The sequence below is a fragment of the Cnephaeus nilssonii genome (genome assembly GCF_951640355.1).
Source record: "Cnephaeus nilssonii genome assembly, chromosome: 10".
Taxonomy (NCBI): Eukaryota; Metazoa; Chordata; class Mammalia; order Chiroptera; family Vespertilionidae; genus Cnephaeus; species Cnephaeus nilssonii.
The window spans coordinates 24,495,578-24,517,559 of NC_137081.1; the positions used below are offsets into that span (position 1 = coordinate 24,495,578).

Consider the following 21,982-nt stretch of genomic DNA (forward strand, 5'->3'; position numbering starts at 1 on the left):
AAGGCAGGCGGGAGAGACTAGTCTAGCATCCCAGAAATTACATTCCAAAAAACAATGAGGCCACAATACCCTTTGGGAAGGGCGTGCATAATCCTCACAGCTAAACAAAATCTTCTTGAAATAAAGCTTTAAAATGATCCACCTTCCATTAGCCCCAAGAGATGAGGGAGGGAGGGAGGAAGAGAGAGAAAAAGAGAGAGAAACCATCTTCTGTGGATTACCCCTCTCCACTTCTTTGTCATAATATCCAACTTGTTAAAGCCATCCCTAGATTTTCTTGAGCTACGTGGTGAAATATCTTTTTAACAAGCTCTAAAAATTATGTATATTCTAAAAAACCATCATATGCAACAGAGCATAGTTTTGTTTTATTGGTGATTTGGGGGGAAGTGAAAATCACAGAATAAAGTAAGAATCCATAGGATTCACAGCTCCCGGAGAATGGAAAGCCACTAGACCCTGGGCTCCCTTAGGGACCTACCCTACAGTTTATAGTGAGTTTACTTCATTTCTAAAAGTTGAACGTAACCTAGAATGCAGTGAAGTTATTTCCCGAGTGTTCTTCGAACTACATGGTATGGGGTTTTTTCCCCCCCTTTTTTGCCTTTATTTGAACATATATAGACGATTTTACAGTGCATACTTGGAAATTCATAGACTTCAATTGATAATACTAATTTATTTAACATCTTAGTTCAAGCCAAAATTTATGTATGTCTATTAGAATAAAAGAGTCTTTAAAACAGAGGTTGTTAGATGCATTCTTTTTAAACCAGAGGTACCTCTTTGTGTACTGGCCTAATGGGCAAGAATAGATCGGAAGGATTAAAAATACAAAATAATGTGATTTTTTTTTTCATGAAAGGGGTATAATGACACAGGGACAAATATCTTACTGTAAATAAGCTGTGCTAAGTGAAAAAAAAAAAAACACCTAGGAGAAAAACACAATTTTTTAACTATTAATCCATAAAGAAAATTATCCAGTAGTACTAGATAAAAAGGGGGCATATTTTAAATTAATGCATCCTTCATGAAGATATATATACTTGAAACTCAGTTTATGGTATGTCACTTTAAGGAAGAAATGGAATACCCTATGTACAGTTATAGCTGGAGAGTAAGAGCAGACTTTTATTCAAAACATGCACACTCTCCCATGAGCTATATGTACATTTTTGTGAAAAACTATTTTTAATCCTCTGCTATACATTTCTTGTTTGCATAACTTCGAAAGCAGCAATAACTTTGACCATCGGGGCCGGGGGGGGGGGGGGGGACATGAAGATTCTAAGAGAAGAAATGAGTCCTTCCTGTAAGCAAAAACCAGCTTATGATGTTCGTGGAGCAACTTTTTGCACTTGCTAAATTTAAAAAGAAAATGGTGTATAGGATTTACATCTAAGACCTTGAAACATACCTATTGAAGGAGGGAGATATCTTTCAGGGTCATATTCTAGGGCAATAAAAAGATAGTTCCTCAAAGATTCTAGGTCACGGTGTCTTTAAGACATCCAGGAGCATGACCCAATCAGAAAGGATGGCTGCCTGGTGAAGGAAAGAGAAGAGCAGCTTGTTGGCTCTTCCTAGCAGTACTGCCACTTGTCACACTTGGGGAGCTAGTGACAGCCCTGCTTTAGCAATAGCTCTGAGCTCAGCAGCCCAATCCTTGCAGTGGCTAATGTGCAGAAATTAAGAAAACCAGAGATCAACTGTCTTTGGTCCCTTTGACTTCCCTGATAGAACCAGAGAGATAGACATTCCCCACAAACGCTTATCTCACTGTAAATATCACATATTGTAATTGTGATTTGTTTCTCACCAACTGTATGAGAATGGGGAAAGATGCACTAATATTTTCCTACAGTTGGTCTGAAATTAAAAGTAATAAATAATTATAACTAATGCAATTCACTTCAATATTTCACATTGATAAGACTTGAGAAATATACATCTTTTAATAGCTTGCCATTTAAAAACTAAAATGAAATCTCTGTTGGAAAAAAATAGTGAATACATAAACACAAAATATATTGCTTTCCCTTAACATAATTTAAAACCTCAAATCTCTGTGGAAGGGTCCCATTTCACTTTTATGTACGTTGCTTTAAAAGCTATTTTGTATTTCATGTGGTTCAAGGGAAGCTATGAAAATTTCTATTTGCTGCACAAAGAAGTTGGTAAATGAACTTTTTGGAATTCCCCCAATATGGTTTTGGAATGTCTTCCAGTCATCATTTTTTTTCTCTCTTTTAGAATATTGTCAGGATTTCTTTTATATATCCTTTTCCTATGGCAATTGTAATTCAAAAACATAAAATAAAATCTTAATTTGTTGCAAAGTGTGTTCTTTTCCCCCATAAACCATTAGTAAGTTATTTCTACTATAGGGATGGCATTTTTTGCCTGATTTTTTTTTTTTTTTTTATCTTGGGTGCAGGGAACAAAATTGCCTGGTTTTTACACACTATTTCAAAGGAAAAGAAACTCGGGGCTACTCAATTCTGTCTACAGAACAGTGACCACATTATTAAGTGCCAGGTAAATTCAGGAAGTACAAAGACCAGGAAAAGCATTGTCCTTTAATGAAAATCTTGGTTCTGTCCTTTGGCAAAGGAATGTGGAGGGAAAAAAATTAGTTTTTCTTAGTCTTTATTTTTAAACATATTTTTATTGATTTCAGAGAGGAAGGAAGAGGGGGAGGGGAAAAGAAACATCAATGATGAGAGAGAATCATTGATCAGCTGCCTCCTGCACACCCCGTACTGGAGATCCAGCCTACAATCCAGGCATGTGCCCTGGCTGGGAATTGAACTTTGACCTCCTGGTTCATATGTGGACACTAAACCACTGAGCAACACCAGCCGGGTGAGGAGAACTTAGTTTTTACTTTTAGTTGAGTACAACTCTTAGGGGAGGCATCTAAAAAAAAAAACTATTAAAGATATTTTTAAATTGTTACCTACAAAAACATTTCCTAGATACCGTTTCTAAATTGTTTTATGGATAACCTTTACAAACAAATCCAAAGCCTTAGAATCATAAGCCATTTAAAAATTAAAAATGAAATCATTCACATTATTAGAGACAGTTTCTGAAGATCTTCTTAAACTCATTCTCAAATTTCAGAATTCCAAATAGGTTGTTTATATCTTGATTGGAAGATTGTACGGTTCAGGAAAAGCTAACTCTTTAGAATTGCTTCATGCCATATATCTCTTGAATTAATTTTCCTATTGTTAAGATTAAATATAAAAGATAAAAACTATGGGCCAAATTAAGGTCTACATTTAAACAATGTGTCTTTGAAAAATATTTGTCTTGGCATAAGCATTATGGTTTTACCTTCTGTTGAAAGTGCTCAGGGCTTATCAGAAATCTAAAATGCTTTAGCAAACTATGGTGTACATCCAGACACTTCTATTTTTGTTAGTAAAAATCCTGGTTCGTGTCTTTATTTATTTTTGTTCTTCAGTCACCAGATGTTCTTCTGAGTTAATATTTAATAGCATACATTTATTTGCGTTTTAGAAGACCGTTGTGAATTACAGCTTTGTATGATAGAAAAGGGTGGGTTTTTTTAACCTTCTACTCATCCCTCCAAATTTACTGGCTATATATATTTTTAATTTGGATATGATTTATTTATAGAACCAAAAAAGATATATAGTCAAATGTTTATCCAAATGATTTTTGCCAACCCGGGTGCTACCGAAGTCATCTAATGGTTAAATCTCAGCGACTGCATCTTCGAGGCTGAAAAGCTTACATTTGAACAGCAGAGTCTTTCCAGAAAATGTTGTCTTCAGATTCAAATGCCTTAGGAATTATCCTGCATTTGATTAGCATCTAAATAATTAGATTTTGGACCCTGTCGGTTTGAAAGCTAGGAGAGGGAAGTTGCCTGAAGGCAGAAGTTTCTCTGAAGGTAGGTATGGTGACCTTCTCACCCAGACCAGAGTGATGGGAAGGGCATGGCTGACCTTTACCTAACCAGAGAGAAACCTAGGGCCTGTCAAATGTCCAGCTAAATACACCCTTATTTTAAAATTTTAATCATTAGCTCACATTTTACAAGTAGCTATGTTTAATGCATGATGAAAAAGTGTGTGTACCAGACAAGTGTGGTTCAGATGTTGCATATATTTGCAAGGTTTATTTGTGAAGAGCTCAGTAAGTACTGTCTCAATTAAACTCTAAGTAACACATATGCTTTAATCTCCAGTCCTGTGGCCAATTAGTGAATCACTTCTACTTTATCAGTTCTTTAGAATACCTATTTCTCACTAGAGCTAAGCTGTCAAATTGGTAGCAATATTCTTTAGGGACTGATGCCTGAAATATAAATATAGGCAAAGAATTAGCATAGAAAAGATTTGCAACATGCATATATATATATATATATATATATATATATATATATGAATACAGTTTACCTCTAGCTAATAATGAACAATCATATTTTGTCCACCTATTATCAATAAAACAAAGCCCATTAAAAAAAAAAAAAGCTTATTCTACCTAAATGAGAAAGTATGCCAGTTAATACATTTGGTATTTGACTATGTTAGACCCACCATGGGCCGTAATAAAATTCTCACATGTTTTAATTCATTTACGCATGCCTGCATTTAATATGCTTTGTGACCATGTCTACAATTAATATGATTTATGAGAAAAGAACATGTGCAATATTAGGGGGAGGGGACAGCATACATTTTTTTTTCTTCTATGAGTGAAAAATATAACAAAACGGCTCAAGGAAAATTGTTGGCTGTTAGCATAGTGGAATGGACTGACAGAGCCCTGAGTAAACTTGAGGGAGTTAATGATATCCTCTTATCTGACCCTGACACATTTGCAGCATGTAATTTACAGAAGCTCTGTCCAGGGAATCTTGACAAATGCTCCTAACTATGTCAGGGCAATGTTCCATTCTAATGTAAAACAGATGTGGGTCAGATACCCTCATTCATCACTTAGCACCGAGAGTCTCAAACTCTTTCTGGGAGGAATGACATTACCTGCTGTTAACTCTTCTCCGCTCAGAAAATGTCTCACAACCACAGTAGCGCCCTTAAAGGGTAAGCACTAAAACCTTTCATCGTTTCAAAAACCTGTCTGAAAACATGACTGTGGAAAATTGAACATATATCTTGGTTTAATTTCATGACGACTTCAGGACACGTTTGCTAAATATTAATTGATCCTTTGGGACCTAAAATTACAAATTCAGAAAGGGAAAAGCTCTGGGTTTGGGCATCCCATAATGCTTCAATGAGATGGTATTTAAAACTTTATGTTTAATTGCTCATAAAGTAAACCTGCATTCAAGAAAATACAAGGCTTATTCCCACTAATAACCATTCATAAATACAAACCTTACTGAAGTTTAACTGCCCAGCTGTCTGAGATTCACCACAAACAAACAAACAAACACCTTATAATGAATTAGAAATCCACATTGCCTTTCAGAAAGAAGGGACTCAACTCTGCCCCCTCCAAACCAGAGGGATATTAGGCTCCACTGTATTCCCTTACCACTAAAATTTCCCTTCCACCCCAAATCCCTAACAACATAAAGGGCAGACATTCCAACCTACTAAGGAGGAAAAGAGTTGCTCAGCTTAACAAGGGTATTTTTTTCTTTCTTCCAGACCATGTGGGAAGGAGACAAATATGTCTGTGGCTTCCCAGAGTCAAAGCCATGATTCCACCTACTAAATTCCTAATATAGGAGAGAAGCATCCCTTTCCTTCTCTTCATGTGAAGGAAGATATGTCCTTAGGATAGAGAAATGAGCAACTGAACAGACCAAGTAATATTAATTTAATGAGTAGATGTCAAGAATGAACATATTCTTTAGGGAATGTTTTTTGGTCAGTTTCTCGGGCTTTGTGGTAAAGAAGAATAAGTATTCATTTCAGACCCATGGAAACGTGCAGCAACTTGACAGATTTGGGTCAACATCTGACCATACAGTCTTCCAAGAACCAGAAGCTACAACCCACTAATCTAAAATCCTATCTACTTTAATTCCCTCCCTTACCCAATTCCAGGGCCACTGGACCAATAAAGATGTAATGTTGCTTTTCCACTTGAAAATGTACTTGTGTTGCCCTGGCTGGTGTGGCTCAGTTGGTTGAGTGTCATTCCAAGCACTGAAAAGTCACGGTTCTATTCCCAGTCAGGGCACATACCCAGGTTTTGGGTTCAATCCCCAGCCCGGATGCATGCAGGAGGCAACTGATTGATATTTATCTCTCTCTGTCTCTCTCTCTCTCTCTCTCTCTCTCTCTCTCCCTCCCTCCCTCCCTCCTTCCCTCCCTCCCTCCCTCTCCCTTTCCCTCTTCCTCTCCCTCTCCCTCTCCCTCTCAATCAGCCTTTCTTTTAAAAAATAAAATGTACATGTGTCCTTCGTCATAAATTGGGTGGTGGCTATGCCTCCTATTGCCCAGGCAACTCTCTGTAGGCTGTCAACAGACAGGGAATCCACTTACATAGGTCTCTGATCTACAGAAATTGTCTGCTCCTACAGATCAGACAAAATAGAGTCTTTGTGATTTAGTGATTAAAAAGATGTTTCCAGAGACATAGAAGCATCAAACAGTCCGTCAATCTTCAGAGGGAAGGCAGGGGAGGGTGGGGGTGGGAGGTAAGAGATCAACCAAAGGACTTGTATGCATGCATATAATCATAACCAATATACACAGACAGTAGGGGAGTGAGGGCATGTGCTGGGGGGGGGGGGTGGCCAATGGGAAAAAAAGGAGCATAGTAATACTATATGTAATACTTTAAACAATAAAGAATTTAAAATAAATAAATAAATAAAAATAAGCTTTAGAAAAAGGATATTTCCCAATCGATTAACTCAAAATTACTAAGATTGCCCTTTACTTTCTAAAACCTTTCTATTGTATCTATTGTTTTAGCTACTTTTATCCTTTGCTGATTAGAAAATCAGAATCCTCTGCCTTTGAGGTATCATGCTTCCAATGTATCCTGTATCTAGTATCATAGAAGCTGGACTGTATGTGGTGTTTTTTTTAATATATTTTTATTGATTTCAGAGAGGGAGGGAGAGGAAGAGGGAGAGAGAAACATCAGGTAATGAGAGAAATCATTGATTGGCTGCCTCCTGCACACCCCACACTGGGGGGTCGAGCCTGCAACCCGGGCAAGTACCATGACTGGGAATCAAATCCTGACCTGCTGGTTCATATGTTGACGCTCAACCACTGAGCCATACCAGCCAGGCCTGGACTGTATTTTTTTTTAATATGTTCATGTGGTATTATCTATATATATATAAAAAGCCAGCGACCAGAATGCCAGAATGACTGGTCGCTATGATGCCCACTGCAGCCGGCCTGCCAACCTCCTGAGCCCCTCCCCGCTGCTGGCCCAGGCAGATCCCACCAGTGCACGGATTCGTGCACCAGGCCTCTAGTATTTCAAGAAAAGGAAAAAGGAAACAATAAATATGATCACTCTCTCTCCTCCCCACACTTAGACCTCTGGGATAAAGGATTGTTGGCTCTTATTTTCATTGCAGAGGATTCTCATGTTAATGGGATCTAAATTACTCAGACAAAACCAATTTTTGTACATTGTATTTCTGGGGACAATCATATCCCAGGCATATTATAATCACTGCATTCTGAATGCATACAATTTGAGTCCGTAGTTCTTTTAAATGCCTAAGTGGAATAGTACCTGAAAATATTTCAGTCACCAAGAAACTGCCTTTCTTTGATACTATTCAGTTTCCACATTTGCTCTTTATCAGGGACAAACAAAAGTATATGTTTTTGTCTGAGGTTCAGTTCACATGAAATAAAAATAAATAGTATTATTACTTGATCAAACAGCATTTAAACTTCCTGTTTCTCAACATAGCTCTATAGAACAATTCTTTTTAATATCTTCCAAGTTTCACACGAAGATGAAACAAGCTGAGATAGTTTAAGCAAGTTGTCTGAAGACACACAGCTAGTGAAGGGCTGATAAGTATTGCAATCTAGTGCCTTTGACCTTGGAGCTCCTTGTTTGGATGGATGAGTTACACCCACACGGCAATCAATTAACTAAACAGGAATTTTCTTTCTTTCCTTTACTCCCTTATCTGTCTTATCTAAATAAACATTATTAAGCAGTTTGTAGCATCTGCTTTAAAATTACTCTTTCCTGCCAAGTTTTTATACAGAGGTATGGCAATATGTTGAAGCGGACAATGACATCAGATGTTTAATAGAAAGAAACATTCACTTGTGAAAAAAATCAAGGAAACTGTTTTAGAAATAGGCAAATCATGAGTTGGGTCTCTACCTGTATTTTCTTTCATTCAGCATTTCCTAGGAAATGTTCCTCAAAACTTGGTAGTTTGATACTCAACAAACGGGCTCCATAGTTAAATTAGAAAACACCAAGTTAGACTAACAGGTTTCCACACTGCCAAGTCTTGTCAGAGCCCTTAGTAGGCTAATGTATACTGAGACTCTGAAAGATAAAGGAATATAATTTGTAACCAAATTGTTGATTCAGAATCCTTTTTCCCCAAAACTACTATTCCAGGGAGCCCGCTTTGGGGAACAAGACTTTATTATGAGACACTGTTTGGTTTCTGGATATTCAAAGATGATTATGACCTAGTACCATTCCTCTAAGCTCAGAGTCAAAGGAGAAATGGATACTTTATAATAAAGTGTGGAATGTGTTTTAACAAGATATAAGCACAGTAATGTGACATCAACAGAGGCTAAAACAAGAAATTCTGCCTGGACGAGTTATTTAACTAGAAATTTTCCCATGGAATCATATAAGTGGAGGATAAGCTCTATGAAGGGCTTTTAAATCTCAGAACAGATGCAATAGTTTAATTCAATTTTCTAATGCAAGCTGCACAAAACTGAGAAAAAAATGATAATGATTTATTTAAATAATGTTTGCCTCCCTCATCAGTGCAGTGTTTAGGACTAGCTACACTGTCATCTCGCAGCTAAGAAATATCCCCTGAAGGTAGAAAGGCTACTCTGTGGTTCTACAAAGTGTACCAAGGTTCTCCCAATTTGCCATCTTTGGCATTGATCAGTAAGGACAATAGGATCACTAATCTCCAAAATTCTAGTTTTCTGAACTCTATCGAAATGTCAAGAGTAATTTTTAAATATTATACTGTACACTGAAAAATACACACCTCTGATGAAACCCAGACTGTTCTGCAGAGACAGATTCTTTAGAAAACAAACAAAAAAAAATAGTACACAAGTAAGGACTGAATCCAGTCTTCTGGGTCTGTAGTACAAAGCACACATTCATCCCCTAATTGAATAAATATGCAAGTATTCAGATTTCTGTAGATATTGCCATTTGCAAATGCAGTAATAAATTGAAAAGCTTTACATTGCATTCCAACTCTGTAATAAAGGATTGATTCAGGCCGCTGGCCTCACACTAGAATCCAGCACAGCTTTACTATGTATTACTGAGGACAAAGAAAAACTTTTATTCTAGGAGCTTAGTTATAGACCAAGCAATCACACTTAATTTTTTTCTCCTCAGTGGCTAAAGGAATTCAAATAGACCTAAAAGTGGTGGGGTTGTTGCATTTGATTTGTCCAGTGTACAGGAGAAAGTAGCTGATGGAATTTCTATTTAAATCAATTCAGCAGACACCAAGAAATTTTCATTCAGCAAGAAAGGTTTTCTTGTGGCTCATTTCAGCGACATGATGTAAGATTCAATCACTGGCTGCTGCTCCCTCCTTTTCTCTAAAAAGGAGATTTTAGCCAAGTAGTTGTTTCGCTCACAATTCTCCAAATCTGTAACTAACTCAAGAGGCTGTGGCTAGAGCTGACATAAACCAGGGCTCTCCTCATATTCTTTAAGGGGAGCAACCACTGCCTTCGGGGAAAAACCAATGGCACCAAGTCAATTACAGTCTGCATCGATTCAACAAGTGGATTAGCAGCACTGTTTGCACCACAGAGAGAACATCTCGAAACCTAATATGGCAGAATGGAAACACGCAAGTGGCCCACGGTTATTCCGGTAAAGCTGAAATGGGCTCATTTATGGTCATAAACATCCTTGAGCCTTCATAAACATGGCAGGCCCCTGTGGCCCTGGCTTTGAGCTCATGAGCTGCTTTAGAAATGAAACAGAAAGAGACTCAAGCTTTGGAGAGGCTGCCACTGTTGCACGAAAATGTCTCGCTGGTCAAGCTTTGATGCACACCACAACCAATCTCTTTCATCAAAACCCTTCCTTTTCCTTCCTCAGATGAATTTCTGGAAAGTGTGAAGGGAAGGAAGTGGCTCTGTTGGGAAATGATTGGTAGCAGGCCACCTGCTTGTCTGCTTCTGCATGAGGATAAAAGTAGGCTGAGGGCCCAGCCAGGGTGGCTCAGTGGTAGAGCATCAACCTATGAACCCAGAGGTCATGGTTCAATTCCTAGATAAGACACATGGCCAGGTTGTGGGCTTCATCCCCAGTAGGCAGCAGATCAATGATTCTCTCTGCGCAGTAGGCAGCAGTAGGCAGCAGATCAATGATTCTCTCTCATGGTTGAGTTTCTACCTCTTTCTCCCTCTCCCTGCCTCTCTGAAATCAATAAAAATAAATAAATAAATAAATAAATAAATAAATAAATAAATAAGTGTAGGCTAGGCACAGGACCTGCAACCTGTATGTGAAGTGGACAAAACAACTGGCCTGGCATCAGGTAGCGTCTAGATGAATGCTCAAAAAATTCCCAGGAGCTGGCCCTGCCACAAGGGAAAATCTTACTGCTTTGACATGTTTCAGCCCCACAAGAGAAGGTCAAGGAATGACTATGCCACAGTGAAAATTATTGTCTCCTGATATGAAACTGAAAAGTACTCATCGCAACCATTCTTAATGACTATACCCCATCCACACAGCAAGCTGATTCATAGTAAGCCCTGACCCCTTCCATGGACAAAGAACCACCATCTTGCCTGGCAGCTAAGGAATTTGAGATCCTTGTGAACACTGTGGTCCAACAGATGACAAGCACAATCAAAAAGGAGTCTTGCGTTTTGTGTACACATATTCACACTTAAAGGCTTCTCCCTAATAAGTTTCAGGATGAACAAATGTTTGTCCAAAGAAACTGTGCTGAGCAATTGAAATCTAATTTGAAATGGAACCACAACAGTCTAATACATATATGCATGAAATGGAGAAACCGCCTAATAAGCGTAGCTGACACCAAATATGCAATTTACATACATTACACACTAATAATCTTGTTTTAATATTATTCTTTAAAAGCAACTGGAGGGGTGGCTGAGTTAAAGGTTTTCTTGTGTGAATAAGAACAAAAGGTGATCCTAGCGTCTTCCACCATTAACCACGATCTCGTTATATAAAGATCTCTCCGCTCTTTCTTGAGTTCATTTCTGAGACCGTGTCTCATCCCCACAAAGCTGTGATGATTCAACCAGACTTATAAGGCAGATGAATGGTCGGTAAACTTGATGAGATCTGCAGACCTCCTCTTTGTTCTTGAGTTGCTGAGTAGTGAGCAAACATTCGGGCATTTTCAAGCCTGGTCCACAAATCTTTATGAGATTGTTTTCTCTTTCCTCAGTAGATTATCCATGAAATAGGACAGGTGTACTGGTTATTCAATTACATCTTACCCAAGACCTGGACTAACTTTGAAATGAGGCTTCTGAGTATAGCTCTTACCAGGGGGATGTATTAATAACAGTTAAACATTCTCTAAAACAAAACCTTTTTTTTTTTTTTTTGTAATTTAAGCCTATTTTCTTATTTTGTCATTTGTTTCACTCATAAACCAGAAACAAAAATCTGCCCATCTGCTCTAAACATAAAATGTGTTCATAATAATCCAGATTTATACCAAATGTATTCTTAAGTTTTGCTGAATTGAGAGAGTATTCGGAATTTATGACCTCTGAGGCTGCAAAGAGGACTTCCTCTTTTTAAGAAGGGAAATGCTTAAAATGAACATAAGAACGGCTCAGAAAGCTTCTTGGATATCAAATGGCTCCATAAGGGGGGGGAGGGAGTCAATGATATGAGTAAATGAATCAAAACCATATGGGTCAAATTTTCCCTAAAATACGCAGTTTGAAAAATTAAGGAGGAAAAGTACTTGGCAAAATGTGTTTTAGGTTTTACCAAACCCAAAACATTCGCAATGGTTGGTGAACCCTAAGTGCAGCCTAGTGGCCCATTTTTGTATGCTACAAAACAATTTTTAAAAAGCTCCCCGGTAACCCACTGGATACTGTATGTCACTCAAGGAATCATTAGAAGCCAAAACCGGTTTGGCTCAGTGGATAGAGCGTCGGCCTGCGGACCGAGGGGTCCCAGGTTTGACCCCGGTCAAGGGCATGTACCTTGGTTGCGGGCACATCCCCGGTGGGGGGTGTGCAGGAGGCAGCTGGTCGATGTTTCTCTCTCATTGATGTTTCTAGCTTTCTATCCCTCTCCCTTCCTCTCTGGAAAAAAATGAATAAAATATATATTTTTTTAAAAAATCTTTAGAAGCTGTCACCAAACACTGTGGAGTTTGTAGAAGTGGGGTGGGGGTCGGGCGGGAAACGATAAAAGGTTGTTAATGTAATAGGTTTTGTTTCCTGGGTTTGGCTGTGTGTGTTTTGGAGGTGGGGGAGCGGTGAGGGTAGTGTTTCTCACAAAGAAAGTTAATTAGAAGAGCATGTTAATTAGTCTCGTGTCTTGAGCATGTGGTAGCATTTCCTTGGCCCTCCATATCCCAAGTCAACATTCCTTTTTCTCTCCTGCACGTGCAGGAAGGTGCTGGTAACATTCCATGTGGGCGTAGAGGGGAAATACTTTGTCTCTGTTTCTGTGTGTTCTTTCTCTATTGTCTCGCACCAAGAGAACACAACCTTTCAAAAGAATGCAGGTACCGCGGGAAAATACCTCTCTAGAGTGAGGTGAATGGTTTTCTTCTCAGAGGGTATTTTGCCCTTCATTATATAAGCCCCCATCTCCTAAAAGGGTTATGTAGTTCAAACAAAATACAATTCAGAGACAGCAGAAAGTGTTGAGGTCATTAGCCTATCCCCGTGGTCGGCAAACTGCGGCTCACAAGCCACATGCGGCTCTTTGGCCCCTTGAGTGTGGCTCTTCCACAAAATACCACGGCCTGGGCGAGTCTATTTTGAAGAAGTGGCGTTAGAAGAAGTTTAAGTTTAAAAATTTTGGCTCTCAAAAGAAATTTCAATCGTTGTACTGTTGATATTTGGCTCTGTTGACTAATGAGTTTGCCGACCACTGGCCTATCCTCTCCCTCACCCATCACTGAGAACCTCACCTCAAGTTCCCTGACAGATCCAGTCTTTGAGGGAATGGGAGGCCAAACACTCCCATTCATAGCCGTTCAGCCAGGCCTACGGGAAAATCAGGGTGAGCATCGGTGCCAGAGCCCGTGGTAAACTTTCTGGGATGTTGTGCTTCCTCAGCAACTGAAGTGTGCAGTTTCCGTTTATAGAAGAATGAGTAACACCGGGAAGAGAGGTGGGTTTGGCTCTTAACTCTGGTGATAACTCCCCTGTCATTTCTGTGATTGTGTGCATTGGCCTCAGTTTTTCCATAAGATAAGTGGGACTGTTCCCGGATATAGTTGCTGATTCCCTCAGGACAAGATAAACTTGCCAGCAATTCAGTGATGCACAGACCCTTTCAGAACTTGAGGAAAGATGTGAACAATGTTTCTAAGAATTTTGGTCAATATTCTGAGGTTTATAATGTCGTAAGTGCATGTCCGTCCATTGCTGCTCCAACATCAGCATCCGGGCAGGTGTGACCTTCTGAGTCCCTGCTTCACAAACCTGCCCCTCTCGAAGCTGAGACCTTCCCTGAGTGAAGGACTGAGGGCATCCAACAAATACTTGGATAATGTATTTTGATTCCAAGTTTTAGAAGAAACTTTGCTTGAGGGGGCAGATAGATTAGAAACAGCCCCTCCCCCGAAAAAAAAGCAACTATAGTCAACACATACAGAGAAACAAGGTATCTATCAATCCCTTGACAGGAAACAAAAAAGCCCATCAAACGAAAGTTTCACACCTTCTAACTCATGATTTTCAAGTTTGAATGGCAAATGACCCATCAATTTCAATGACACTAGGGGAAAAAAAAGTCAAATAAAAGGCACATATAATTTAACAGATCAAATATCCTACAATGAATTGATCATAATGACTCAAATAACTTTAGCTCTGATTCCATTTAAATTCATAAGTAGGGAAAGGTCTATAAAGAAATGCAAAGCTAGAGAAAAGACAAGATGCGAAGTTATATACACCACTATCTCAGGCATATTTTTTAACAGCATAAGACCAAAAAGGAAGAGCTAGAAGGCAATAGTCAAAAATATTAGCAGTAGTTGCCAAGAGTAAATTTTTTCTACTATAAAGAAACTTAAAAAAAAATTCTATTTTCTACAATAAGCATACTGAATTATTAGTGGAAGTTCGAAGATTAACAGAAAAAATGTGTAAAGCAAAAATAAAAGAGGGGTATATTAGCACAAAGAGTATAAATTAACCTGAACCCCAAAAAGTTTAGACAACTAGTTTCTACTAAATGATTTTAAAATATTACTGAAGACCCCTGCCTCTATTTTTCATTAAACCTGTTTCCTCTCCATTCAATCGTGAATGAACTAAAATGAACAAGATCTAGACCAGAAGCCAAGAATCCCAGGTTCTAGTCCCAGTTCTCTCACTATCAGCCCTGTGGCCTTCCGTGGATATGTCTGAACCTCCAGTGGATATGTCTGCATCTTATATGTCCAGATAGAGGAGGAGGAAGTGGAAGAGTGAAAGGAAAAGAAGAAAGCTAATCATGAGATTAGTTTTATTTTAATATTATATGGTCTAATATATTAATAAGCTCTTCTATAAAATAAGCAATAAGACTCAAGGGTCACCACCCTTTCTCTACTTTAGTTTACAGGTAAACCAGGCTGTTTGACGTGGGCTTTTGTCTTCAAATTTTCTTCATAATATTTTTAATAAAGCCAGATAACCACAAACAAGGATACCCCCTCCCTTGCCTGAATAGAGGCATCCCAAAAGCTGTAGAAATATGAGTTCTAATGCCCAAGTTTTCTATTCCCTCATTTTGCAAAGATGTTTGATGAGATGCTGATTCACTCACTGCCTTTCATTTTTCAGTCTTGTGTGAGGAAATAAGAAGCTTCATATTACTTTCCTAATTCTTTGGGGATGCTATCAGAACTAAGACAACATGCATTCGTATTGGTGGTTTGAGACAGACGTGTATGGCAGAAATGCAAAATATCCTGAGTATTTGCAATGTTTTAAGGAAGGGATTAACATAATATGTAGGAGCATAGTAAAGAAATACAGGAAAATTTGCCTGTGGAATTTTCCACTGCTTGATATTGGAACGATTCCCACACTACTGCCAAGTCAGGAATCATAGCCAGGCTTCTTGAAAATCAAGGATTAACAGTTTCAAGGTCAAGTGCTAATAATTCCACTTTTGTAATGCTTATATAATGCAATAAAATACTCATATTAGAATATGCAAGGTGACACACTTATTAAAAGCTAGCAGTTTCACGGATAGAATAGAGATTTGTGTCCTTGTATTTACTATGGTTGAAACTAAAAAATACTGAGGCAATCCTGGGTCTCACCTTCCGGAAGTAGTTAGGCTTAAAGTTTATTTTTATTAAAACTTTCAATCAAATCACATTCATAAAAAGCTTTTCCATGGCCCAAAACCACTTATGTTAAAAACTGGAGAGATAACTCTTTCTGACATTACTTCTAAACTATGGAAGACACTTACATGCTATAAATTTGGGCATTCAATGATGCATCTATCAGTCCGCGATGTTCATGCAGAATCACATTTATAAATGCCAGCACTTGGAAATTAAATGCACTAAAGTTCAGTAGGAAGCACATTCATTGTTTTCATGTTGTTATTTTCAGCTGAGGTTTAAATCCACCTCTTTTTTTTTTTTTTTATCCCAGAATGTGCTATAGGAATCTATGAAACTTAATTACATTTACTGTTACAAAAAAGGATTTATGAACTTTTGCCTTTAGGCAGAAATGTTTATTTCATTGCCTTTACTATTCATTCTTTTCAACTCCAACGGCTTTGAACTTTGTAGCTGCTCAGAGTTATCACTGTTGTGCAGAGCCCAGGAACTCCACTCCCAAGACGCAAACCACAAGTTGAAGAGAACGAAGAAGGCAAAGATATATGAGTCGTTATTTTGGCCACCCTTTGTGCCATTAAAATCTCATTTTCTGCCTATTAGAATGCCCTCTTGGTGCTTAGGCAGCGGTGATAGTCACTGATTAGTGTGTAATTGACTATAATTGTCTTTTCACTTTTCATTTGTGTCATTCTGAGCTTCTCTCTGTTTTTCTAACCACCAAGAGGAAAAAGGCGGTTAAGGAAAGATAAAGCTGTTAAAACTCTCACTCTCAGCCCCGAAGAGATTCTCGATGGCAATTATAGATTGCCACCCCTTTGTGACATTTCTCCAAGTTTAGTGGGCAGCTCTCCTCACCACCTGGGCCAAAAGCTCTCTAATAAAATCAAGCGATCTGTATTTAAACAACTGCTAATAATGTCAACCCCAGACAGATGCCGCATGTAGGAAATTTAACCAACCCTCTGACATGCAATTATCAAGGCAATTTATTAATATGATCTCTCAAGAAAAGCTCATAGTCCAATGCAAATTAGAAAAACAATTACACCATTCAAATATCTCTATATTCCCAAAGAGCAGTAATTCTCCTAATTCATGCATTTATGACTCCTTTATAGCAAGAGTTCCGTAGTCATCAGCTGGGTCTCTCCTCACACAACTTGTTTGCTTCCTCCTGATTGTTTTTATAAAATCTGGTGCTTTCTTAGTTGCTTTTGTTCACAACTCTCTCAGCTGGCCAAATACCATGTTTTTAAATGTGTGTGTTTCCTACCCAAAGACCAGAACTAGGGGTAGAAACGACAAACACCTTGACAACCACGTCTAAACGGAAATCTCCCTGATTCCATTATGAATCACTTGAATTTTAAGTCTAAGCTACAACTTTTGATACAGCCCATAGGAAGGCTGGAGAGAAAGGAAGCTAGGAAACTGAAATCATGTGGCTCGTATAAGGAATACATTATGGTTTAAATTTGGCAATTCATTATACCACTGCCTCAGGGAATTGACTGTTTGGTTCTGGTATACAGCAAATCATCTGTCTGGAAACACGGGACTGACCTGAGGTGAAAGGCCATTGCCAATGGCGGGGTTCATGGGGTTGGAGGGTCCGGACGGAGGCACAAAGCTGTCTGTGTAGCTGGAAAATCCATGCCTGGTGCTGGGGAGACAGTAGGCAGAGCTGCTGTCCGGGTTCGAAGGAAGAGTGCTTTGGTGTACGGTGCTCGGGGGGAGCGGCTGAGGTCTGTGCACGGTGCTGCTGGGGTCTGACACGGCTGCAATGAAGAAGATGGTCAGCCACCAGGTTCCCTCGGAGGAAGGGCAGTGCCAAAGCTCACAGGCACCACGCCATCAGGCCACATGTTCACTTCCAACTGCATTTCTATTTTTTTATTCTTTAAATGTATCTTTGTTGTTGAGAATATTACAGATGTCCCCTTTTTTCCCATTGACCCCCTCCACCCCACACCCGCCCGTCCCATTTCTTAACATGGGAATACCTCCGCACATGTGTGCAAGTACATAACTGATTTGTGCACTTTCATGGCAAACTCACCCAGAATAGGAATTCAGAAACCACATTAACAAGGCTAGCAAACCGATGTGGGTAGCGAATGTTATTAATCAACATAAGAATTAACCGATGTAAGAGTTGCAAGTCTCAAATTTCTTTAGCAAATATACTTTCAAAGCACCTCAGTATTAGTGCAATAGTATAGTTTCAACCGCCTAGAATGCTATCTTTCATAATCCAAAATAACTTCCTCTTATTTATCCCTTTCACCTCTAGGTGCCAAAAAACAGTGCCTTTATCAAGGCTTACCTTCCCTCAATGACCCCTGTACTTGGTACCCATTGTGGAACTTCGGTGAATTTCACACTGGAGTACAATTGTCGAGGCAAAATTTTTAACAAAAGAAAAACAAATCGCTTTTTTTTTTAAGAAAAGTTGTTTGGTTTCATTGATTTGTTTTGTTTTCAGATACTGAAATGGGATAATATTACAACACAATTTATCTAGAGAGATTCAGATAGATCCCAAAACAAACTGTGTTTCTGAAATGTGACTGGGACATTCAAGACAACCTGATGTAATGTCATTAACATGCAAACAGCAACATGTCACCACGGCTTCCTCAGAATCAGCAGCAGGGAGAGCTATGGGGAGGTACAGCCTACCGTCCTGACTCCTCCATACCTTGGGGAATAGCAGTGGGCTGGTACGAGGTCTCCGACAGCTGGTATGTTGGCAAGGTGGGCATGGCGGTGGGAGGGAATCCCCCCGGAATGAGATGGTTGAAAGCCATCAGTTGATTGGCCCCAGCTTGCTTCCTCCATCTTGCACGGCGGTTGCTAAACCAGACCTATGGATTTAATTTAAAATTTGAGGGCTTCGCTGATGAAATAAGACTACATTCTTAATGAATTTTTCATGCTAAAACAGATTAAAGGCCCCTTACTGACAGGGCAAAAAGAAGTAAGAGCTCTCCACCCTCTGGGTTGTGATGTCAGGGGAGAACAGAGAGTTAAATGTCAGGGGTCACAGAGGGGCTTCGAGGGCATTTTGTGGTCTTGCAGAGCCCCCCAAATCCAGTGATGAGCCTGGGTAGAAATGGCTGAGCTGGAGTCAGAACAACAGAAACCCCCCACTGTCACCCCCAACACCCTCCCACCCTCATGGATTCTAGGGAGGATCCATGAGCCTCTGACCCCCACAACACATGTCCTAATTTGGACCTGCCTATTACACTAACACTTGTATTTTATATTCTTATCAGTCCGTCTCTGTATTTCTATGGTCATTATGGGCATAGCTCCTGGACAGCCATATAAATTGACCAAAGGAGGAAATGGAGCCATCTTACCATCCCTTTCAACGTGTGAGACACTATCCTGATCTTAGTGGAAATAAATGCCGAAGAGGTAAGTATTTCAAGAAATGAGAGCATGTTGTTATCTAAGGAGATCCATTAAATACTTACTTTATTATTTCTTTCAACAACAGCTTTAAGCACCTATAATACTCTATGCCAGGCACTATGCTAACCAGGTACATTCAGAAAACCTTGACGTAATAAAATAAAATGCCTTTGAGAAATTTAACAGCCAAGTACTTTGTATGAGCAGCTAGAGAGAAATGGCAATAACAGGAGGAAGAAATGGAACTGAACATCTAAAATATTGAGAAATTATTAATGGGCCCCTGGATCTTGCCCAACTCTTACACCCGCGGAGTTCAAATGTAGAACTTTAATCTTTCCAAGTGTACATGTGATGCTGCCCCCAAAATGAGAGAAGATTTCTAGCAATCAAGTATTTGCTAATTCCTATATCAAATATTCATTGACAACTTAATTTGGAGAAAGCAATGTGCCTGGGGTCGGATGGATAGAGGGGTGAATGAGATGATAGGAAAAGGTAGGATCCAGGCACTCTAGTAGCTTATAGTGTTCTACTTATGGAATCCGGAGTCATCAAGGAAACCAAAATAATTGCTCACTGGCGTTAGAAGCTCCAAACACAGAGAATCTTGAAAATTAGAGTGGAGACAGAGTTTCAATTCAGTTTAAAGCTTGGGTATGATTTCAACAAGAGGTGACTCCAAATGGAGGTGATAATACAGGAGACAGCACGTCTAAGAAAAAATAAGACCTGACTTCCTTATAGAACAAAGTTAACAATTATACAACTTATTTGTCATTTTTTTAAGTTGTAACTTTTTTAAAAGAGTGGCGGGTGGAGTTTCTCCTTTCTAGAGCAAGAAAGCCCAATTTGACAAATATTTTGCTAAGGCATCTGCTTAAACTTTTGCTCCTCACCCAAGCTCTGAAAAAAGAATTTGGTCTCCTCTGGGCATGTTGCAAGATACTGTTAAGGAGAGCTGTGTGACCGTCCTCAAAACACTAATATTTAATAGTCCTTAAGTTTCCAACCAATAAAGAAGGTAAGTCAATATTTTCCCATGTTGATACATAATTGAATTAGACCTGGGATAATAGAACCATGAACAGCACTCAATTTGAGGTCTGCATCAATTGTGTTTTCTCACAGGAAATCTGTTGCTGTGACCTCCAGAGGCATCGGGGTAAAAAAACTGTTTTCAGAGAAGTGTTTGGGACAAGCTGTGTTAGCCTGAGGAGGCTGAGGGTAAGAACTGAGTGGCATATTCATGCCTGAGTGCACTGTACTATACCATGCACCATGGTTTTATTATATATGTAAAATTTTGAGATTATCAAGTCCACCTGACTCAGGTGATATGGTGCGCCCCCCCCACCACACACACACACACACACACACACACACACACACACACACACCTATCTAGACAAACCTACATACAGTGGATCTCCAGCCTTATGTACTAGGCTGGGAGGAGAGTTGAATTTCCAAAAGTTCTGATGTGACTTCATTCATTCAGACATACTAATCTCAATTGTGCTGATGAAATATTTTATAAAGAACTCAGAAGCCTGCACTTCCGTCATTATCAGAGCAATGTTGCCAATTTCTCTATGCCAACTTCTTTCTGTGACCTTTAGATAAGTAAACCAAGTGTGATTTATGCAGTGGATGGTTATACCTGATCACTCCATCAATTTACCCTACTTTTAATTTATGCTTATTCTAACTCCTCCTTAACCCAATTTTTAATAAAAAATGTCTTTCCTCAAATAATAAATTAGAAGAAACACCATAATTTCCACAAATATATTCAAATGATCACATCCAAAAGAATAGGGATTTAAGGTCTCTGGGGTCTTGTTTTCATTTTTTCAAAATGATACAAAAAAATATTGAAGACATTGAATAAGCCCACCGGGAGTTGGATTTTAAAATTCTTATATTTACAGTACAATCAAAGATTAGGAGAAATCGTTGGGAAGAAAATCTTTACTGAAAAATGAACCTTCAACGGGAGGTTCAAGAATTTCCTAAAGGGAAGCATTTAAATGTACCTAAATTTAAATAAATCCAGAGGGCTAGTCCTGGATGAAGCAGGGCTTACTGAGGACTGGCCTAACTCTGGCCACTCAACCAAATTTGTCATCATCTTGCCATTGCTAGCCTTCTGCCTCTCCTAGAACCAGCTGTCTGCCAAAAGAATCATCAAAGGAAAAAATGTACTGAAGTTGCAAATTGGGAAGTGGTCTTTGCCTGCTTTATACTTTGAAACTCATAAAAGACATATCTTTAATAGACATATTTTTAACAGAAAGAAAAAGTTGCCCTTGAAATAACCCTCATTTTAAATACCCAAACCAGCCAAAGCAATTGTCCTGGGGGACTGTTATCACCCCATCTTTAACTGAAAGACATCCCCTTGAAGTTCTTACTTCATTTGATGACCTGAAGCTTGGTTCATTTTCATCTGGCGCCTGGATCTCTCCCTACTTGTCTGTCTCTCTACAGCGCCCTTCCACAAAGCTATATGCATGCCTTTTGGAAATCATCTTTATAACCATGTCTGAAGTAATACAAGGTCCAATGATTTTTTTGAAGCAAAATTTAAATTGACCGAAAGGTCTCCATAACATCATGGTAACTGTAGCGGGCGCGGGGGGCGGGGGGAGGGAGATAATGAATTACAAAAGAAGAAAAAGATTTTCATAAATTTTTCTCTTGATGAGTAATATAAATAACCAATTTGTTCAGACCCTCAACCATGTAAGTTGGGGAAAACTTAGTACTTTAAAAGCTATAGTAATACTTTTTATTCACATGGGTGCAACACAAACCATGCAAAAGTTG

The 21,982-nt window shown here is 39.0% G+C and overlaps 1 protein-coding gene across 1 annotated transcript in view; it reads right to left on the bottom strand.

The window, feature by feature from the left end:
* The window catches only part of PAX3 (paired box 3), a gene marked incomplete at both ends in the record, with an annotated part of 87,287 nt that overhangs the window by 809 nt on the left and 64,496 nt on the right, over positions 1-21,982 (bottom strand). The window contains 2 exons of the mRNA XM_079783121.1: positions 17,291-17,505; positions 18,429-18,594. Of these exons, the coding sequence (XP_079639247.1) occupies positions 17,291-17,505; positions 18,429-18,594 (381 nt within the window). The remainder of the gene's footprint in view (positions 1-17,290; positions 17,506-18,428; positions 18,595-21,982) is intronic.